General features: G+C 38.6%; 1 protein-coding gene across 14 annotated transcripts in view; it reads right to left on the reverse strand.

The window, feature by feature from the left end:
• LOC118412621 overlaps positions 1–6604 on the reverse strand; it is a 37639-nt gene extending 31035 nt beyond the window's left edge. For all 14 annotated transcript variants that reach the window (XM_035815597.1, XM_035815593.1, XM_035815594.1 and 11 more), the window contains exon 1: positions 6529–6604. In XM_035815597.1, coding sequence (XP_035671490.1) covers positions 6529–6571 — 43 coding nt within the window. In that variant the 5' untranslated portion in view covers positions 6572–6604. The remainder of the gene's footprint in view (positions 1–6528) is intronic.
• Positions 6605–7714: the final 1110 nt, after the last annotated feature.

Genomic DNA, 7714 nt, shown 5'->3' on the forward strand with positions numbered 1-7714 from the left:
AAAAACTATATATTGCACGTCTATAGATATCAAGACGGCAAGAGTACCCTTAACAGTTGGTATAAGCTAAATGTTTGCTGAACAGAAAGTTTGCGCCAACTTTTAGATAATGAAAGAAGAAAAACTCTGCACCAGAATCATTGAAGCATTAGCATGTAACAAAGCATTCCTGACCGTAGGGTAACGTAGTCTGCACAGACAGTCAATCAAAGAAAATGTCATCTCAAACTATTTACCTCATGGGGAAATAACAACCAAGCGTATCGTAGAAAGCTTACAAAATGCATATGGTGGTAAGTAGTACACATGGCCGGGTAACTGAGCATAATGGTATCAAGTTTATGATGCTACTATAGGTATGTTTTTTGTATGAATTTAGGTGTAGATAATGATATGCTGTCACACGGTTAGTATATATATACTAGGTAGTTTAGAAACCTCAGTTTCCGCAATAGTGGTGTGCTCATGTGTACTACAAAATGTATACATATCTTCATGTTTCTTTCCTGACTAACAGTTTTTTTAACATAGGAGTGTACCAGTGAACAATCTTTCTTTAACTGGTGGCCAATTGTAGCCTCCTGTGCATGTTATCAGTGTTGTTATTGTAGTGTGCATTTCGAACTAGTCTAGAATTTTACAGAATCTGTAGTTTGGTCCGGGGTATCCTTACGCGATCTAGCGGATAATAAGAAAGCACAATAAACCAAATAAGATAAGACCAGTGTCTGCGTCACTGTCTTTATCAGTCCATCAGAAAGCAGATTTCTCCCTCTCTTTAGAATAACTGTCCTCTTATATATGCAGGACTTTGTTTGTTGTGTCCATGCCAACTGCTGTTCTATCGTGCAAGTAGTTTTGGATAACCGTTCATATTACCGAAGAAGAAAGAAGAAAATAAGAAAGTATAGTTATTTTGTCACAGTTCAATGGGCACAACGATAATTGCATGTCGCATTGTTTGTAGCAAACGTATGTAGCATCCGGTCTACCGTGGATCGGCAAGTCCCTCCGCGGGGCAGGCGAAGCTTTGTGTCGCCGGGGTAATCTTTCGTACCCGGTAGGAGTATGATTGGGCTCCTGTCGCGCAAAACAACCACGGGTGTAAGAGATTACCCAGGCGGCTAAAAACCCCATTTGTTCCGAAGAAATCTCGGCCAAAGCTAGCCCGGCCTAGCATCGAAAGGCTTGATACTAGTTTATTCAAGATAATTGTAAAGATTTTCGAATGGGTCAATAAGTGATTGGCTAAGTGGGTAGTTTTGATTACAAGTCAAACGTATGACAACAGAATGGGCTGCTTGTGAACTATCCATTATTCTTATTATCATATGTTTAAACGCACGAATCCTGGATATCCAGTTCACGGAATTTTGGGGCCGAATCCTTGATACACCAAACCCCCTGTCTTTAGATCTGAAACTAATGAATACATGTCTGACTGGGCACCACACTCCTTCGGAAATTCGGATCTAACAGTACTGTACTTTTGTAGAACATTCTACATTTTGTTGTAGACTGTAGATTGTAGATTGTACAGTACAGGTAGGGATGGACTTCATAGATTCATTAAAACTAAAAACCCAGGATCTAGAGTTAGCTTTTACTAGTTTTAGACTAGAGTAGACACTTGTGATACTGTATTTTACACTGTTTGAATCTTGTATGTTACCTGCAATTAGCACACGGGCAAGAATTTGCAATAAAACTTGTTATTCATTATTAAAACTACAGTATAAGGCCGGGCACCTATATGTACACACCACCAGAACACGAGATATCAAAATCGTGAGCTTCGCTTCAGTACCTTTGAAAATCTCGGGGTCCACTTAATATATTCTTACTGAGTTTGACCTTTTTTCCAACCGCAATCTACCTACCATTAGGAGCTCTCTCCAAGGCTTCTCTAGATTTGCGATTTACACTCAGACACAAAGATAAATGCACCAAAACAAAAACTTTTTAATGAAGATGACATTTTTTTGCATGCGCTCACACGAAATTTTCAGTGTATAATATTTACTGTTATACAGGTATGAAAATGTGAGAAAAATCCAAGCATTGACACGGATTCGTCATTGTAAAACGAAAGTTGCTAGGTGTAAATGTAAGAAGGCCTTAACATTTTATACTGGGGCGCAAAACTGCGATAAAGGTCTATATTAATTGAATCTATCTATATACAAGAGTGTCATTTAGGAAAAATCAGCCTTGCGTATTGTAGAAAAAATTATTAAAATTGTACAATACATGGTGTAAAACATCACGTTTGACGATCCGTTTCGACAATATAAAAAAAAAATTAGTCTTTTCAGTTTTAACAAGCAAGATACTCCGAAGCTATACGGTTCAATTAGTAAGATGACACCACTCGACTTCAGACAATAACGCTATTATCTGGTTTCTGTCATGCTAATCAATGGGCCAAAAGACAACTGTAAAAAATCAAATCGGGCGATGAGTGGTTTCGCAAGCGAGTAATTCTGATTTTCAGTCAATAATCTGGTAGCAGAATAAAATGAATGCTTGTGAAGATTCCACTTTGTTTGATTCTTGCCTTTAAATGTCCACTTACCGCTAAATCCTGCCCCACCTAAACACATTATTTTGGACAGTGCACCCCGATCAACAACCAAACCCCACCCTCCCCGATTCACACTAGTTCAATCCCTAGAGAGCAGAGTGTTTGCCTTGCATTCGTCGGACCGTGCTTGGGCGGGCAGTGTGAAAAGCTTTGCGCATACTGAACGTACAGTTGCTGTATACTTTCTCGGCTTTATAGTTCTCAGTATTTTTCGAAAGAGTATGGAGTTAAACACATACCACTGACATTATACTAGCCCCACTGGTAAAGTGATTGCACGAAGTAGTGTGGCCCAAGGGCTATTGAAACAAAGCTGGGAGCGCTAGCCGCCACATGCAACATCTGGTGCAAAAAAGACTTAAGAACGAACCAACCGGGCTACCTAGAATAGCAACTCAATACGGCAATCTTGATGGTATAGAAGACAAGCATAACGAGACACCATAATGTAAAGCGCTAGCTGCCATATGCAACAGAAGACTTATATACTACCCAACCAAGGTGACTAGAATACCAAATCTGTCAATACGGTGATCTTGATGGCATACAAGACGAGCATATCTCTACCGTAGACTGTATAATGTATAGTGTAAAGTATACATACTACCTATTACTGGAACCGAGAGAATATTTTCATCGGAAGATTTACCCTTTTATCAAATGGGACCTCTTAGACAACTCGACACTAAGAGCAAGTCACTCCCTAGCTGGGCAGGAGCACCATGAGAATTTCCCTATCTGTTTCTTTTAACGTACAGCTACTAGATCTTTTTCAAGACGCCATGAACAATTTCTATTGGAGAAAAAAGCTATGGTAGTTTTTTGCATTTTGCCGCCTTAGCGGCAAAATGCTCTGAGGTCAGAATAGTGGCCGTTGTGATGAACGGACCTGTTCAATTCATGCCAAACATTTTTATACCTGTTAAAACAGGCATTTTTTCAACAAGTTCGCACTGGCGCAGTGGTTAAGGTTTACGCATTCTAAACCAATGCACCCGGTTCGAATCCGGGGAGGTAGATTTTTTTTTTCTTTTTTACACCATTAAAATACTAATTTTTACATCCATTTGGCCACACCAATTTATTTCTTTGGTTAACGGATTCGCCGCTTCGTTTTTTTGCCGAATAGAAATAAAAATTAAAAAAAAACAACTTAAAAATGCCCCGCAACAGAGCTCACTCAAAAACAGGCAGTGTAGTGAAATTTGCTGCAGTTCACGCAAATTTTAACAGGTGGCGTCTAGATCTAGATTCAGGCACATATGTGAATCTCTCCATGCGCCAGTATCAGGTTTAGTTACTCTGTTCTATTTATATGACATTCTAATAACTAGAAAAAAACGTTCACACACGCAAACATTGGCAAAATGCCAGCTTTTTTAAAAGCACTTGTTTTTAATATATCAATTCATGTTTCGAACAGCACCTGTTTATCTCTACTGAATATTTTGATCATTACCTGAGGCGCAAGCAGACTACTTCGATCTCGGAGATCAAATTTCTAAAGAAAGGCATTTCAAATACCGATTTCAGAAAGATTTGGAACCGCAAAAAAGTTTTGATTAAGTTTTGCACGCTTAGGCTTGGTGGAGAGTATGGTTGTTATTGACACATCTTTACCGCGCAAAGTATTTGTGAATAAAGTTTCACAGAATTGCCAATCTCGAAAAATGTGTACACTACAGTACTGGAACACCTGTTCGTTACCTACCTCTTTAAAGTCTAGTAAACAAAGATGTTGTATAAATTATAATCAAATTGTGATATAGGCTATGTTACTCATAGTTTGTTGCTGTTGTTTTGTTTCCTTGTCACTTTTGGCACAGTTTGTACACACCTGGACCAGGTCAAGGAAACATATTTACTTCAGCGGAACTCAATCAACCGGAACTTCTAATCTTCCTTTTCAAAAACCAGCGGTTGACAAATGACAATTTCTTTAGCCTTTTCTACTATGCAGTATGTATGTGAGTGAATGAACAACTTAATGTAAAACGAAAGTTGCTAGGTGTAAATGTAAGAAGGCCTTAACATTTTATACTGGGGCGCAAAACTGCGATAAAGGTCTATATTAATTGAATCTATCTATATACAAGAGTGTCATTTAGGAAAAATCAGCCTTGCGTATTGTAGAAAAAATGATTAAAATTGTACAATACATGGTGTAAAACATCACGTTTGACGATCCGTTTCGACAATATAAAAAAAAATTAGTCTTTTCAGTTTTAACAAGCAAGATACTCCGAAGCTATACGGTTCAATTAGTAAGATGACACCACTCGACTTCAGGCTATTATCTGGTTTCTGTCATGCTAATCAATGGGCCAAAAGACAACTGTAAAAAAAAATCAAATCGGGCGATGAGTGGTTTCGCAAGCGAGTAATTCTGATTTTCAGTCAATAATCTGGTAGCAGAATAAAATGAATGCTTGTGAAGATTCCACTTTGTTTGATTCTTGCCTTTAAATGTCCACTTACCGCTAAATCCTGCCCCACCTAAACACATTATTTTGGACAGTACACCCCGATCAACAACCAAACCCCACCCTCCCCGATTCACACTAGTTCAATCCCTAGAGAGTAGAGTGTTTGCCTTGCATTCGTTGGGCCGTGCTTGGGCGGTCAGTGTGAAAAGCTTTGCACATACTGAACGTACAGTTGCTGTATACTTTCTCGGCTTTATAGTTCTCAGTATTTTTCGAAAGAGTATGGAGTTAAACACATACCACTGACATTATACTAGCCCCACTGGTAAAGTGATTGCACGAAGTAGTGTGGCCCAAGGGCAATTGAAACAAAACTGGGAGCGCTAGCCGCCACATGCAACATCTGGTGCGAAAAAGACTTAAAAACGAACCAACCGGGCTACCTAGAATAGCAACTCAATACGGCAATCTTGATGGTATAGAAGACAAGCATAACGAGACACCATAATGTAAAGCGCTAGCTGCCATATGCAACAGAAGACTTTAATACTACCCAACCAAGGTGACTAGAATACCAAATCTGTCAATACGGTAATCTTGATGGTACACAAGACCAGCAAATCTCTACCGTAGACTGTATAATGTATAGTGTAAAGTATACATACTACCTATTACTGGAACCGAGATAATATTTTCATCGGAAGATTTACCCTTTTATCAAATGGGACCTCTTAGACAACTCGACACTAAGAGCAAGTCACTCCCTAGCTGGGCAGGGGCATCATGAGAATTTCCCTATCTGTTTCTTTTAACGTACAGCTACTAGATCTTTTTCAAGACGCCATGAACAATTTCTATTGGAGAAAAAAGCTATGGTAGTTTTTTAATATATCAATTCATATTTCGAACAGCACCCGTCCAACTCTACTGAGGCATTTTGATCACTGCCAGAGGCACAAGCAGACTACTTCGATCTCGGAGATCAAATTTCTAAAGAAAGGCATTTCAAATACCGATTTCAGAAAGATTTGGAACCGCAAAAAAGTTTTGATTAAGTTTTGCACGTTTAGGCTTGGTGGAGAGTATGATTGTTATTGACACATCTTTACCGCGCAAAGTATTTGTGAATAAAGTTTCACAGAATTGCCAATCTCGAAAAATGTGTACACTATAGTACTGGAACACCTGTTCGTTACCTACCTCTGTAAAGTCTAATAAACAAAGATATTGTTAAAATTGTAATCAAATTGTGATAAAGGCTATGTTACTCATAGTTTGTTGCTGTTGTTTTGTTTCCTTGTCACTTTTGGCACAGTTTGGACCCACCTGGACCAGGTCAAGGAAACATATTTACTTCAGCGGAACTCAATCAACCGGAACTCCTCATCTTCCTTTTCAAAAACCAGCGGTTGACAAATGACAATTTCTTTCGCCTTTTCTACTATGCAGTATGTATGTGAGTGAATGAACAACTTGAGCATTGTTTCCGGCAAACAAATAAATGAGATAACTACTTACCCAACAGAAGAAGAAGAGCGAGAACTAGTAGCCCGCCCGCCATCTTGAGTCTCAGATTAAATGACCAGTTCTCAAGCCCGGTGCTTCAGTAGTCGCCTCGGGTTGTTGAAAGAGTTGTCTAACAGAAAAAGAAGCCTGGCTGGTTTTTGGTCACAGATCATCAAAAATTGCTCCAGGGTATTTAATTTTTTCATGTCAGCAAACAAGAAAACTTCTTTGACTTCCCCAAATGAGAAAATTAATCAAAATGTGGTTTTAACCTCATATTCTTACGGAGAGAGCATTTCCAGCCATTATGTTCATCTGGCTTACGTTATTTCCCCTTTCAACTATTGCTGTAAAAAATCTATACAGAATACATATTTTCGTGAGTACGGGGAATATCAAAATAGTTTGTGGTCGGATCGTTACGGGTGTCTTGTAAAGAGCAAAGCAGACTTAGAATTACGTTTAGACAGATTGAAATTCACAGTCTATTCTACTTAAAATCCGGGGAGGGGGGGGGGTCCTCTTTGTATTCAACTCTGCCACAGAATACCAACTACAAATGTATCATCGTAGCTCCCACAGAAATAAAACAAACACAATTTCGATCATTCAAGATTTCAACGAAGATTTAGAAAACAAAACAGTACGTTATTAGTTCCAAAGACTTGGCTCAAACTTTAAGAAACCCCATTTCCCCCAACAGATGTTTAGAAACCATGGTAACTGCATTCCATACAGGTAAATGACACGAACAGACTACTAGATGTGATGAATTGTATTTTACAGTATACATGTAAATGGTTTAGATGTATCATTAGTAGCTTGAAATCATTGCAAAGATGGGACTGAATATTTCGCAATGTTTTTAGGATTTGGTGTCATATCTTTGGTTTATAAAACACGCTTTGCGTAACAACTGACATATTTGCATTACAATAGCATTGCCTAAGCAAGCACTTTAATAGATTGTAGCACCTGATCCATCTGTTCGACATTCTCAATTAAGAGAACGCTGTACAACTTGACCCTTTAACCTCCTTGCTACTAAGGTAGTGGATTCTTAGCAATTTTGTATTGGTTATGGGATTAAGTAGCAGATTTTTATAAAACTTATTTTTCTTTCGTTGCAAGTGCTGACAGTAGATTATCGAGGGATCCAGAGAGAAAAGAGAGAGAGAGAGAGAAAACACACGTACAC

Source organism: Branchiostoma floridae, chromosome 3, assembly GCF_000003815.2.
Source record: "Branchiostoma floridae strain S238N-H82 chromosome 3, Bfl_VNyyK, whole genome shotgun sequence".
NCBI classification, from domain to species: Eukaryota; Metazoa; Chordata; class Leptocardii; order Amphioxiformes; family Branchiostomatidae; genus Branchiostoma; species Branchiostoma floridae.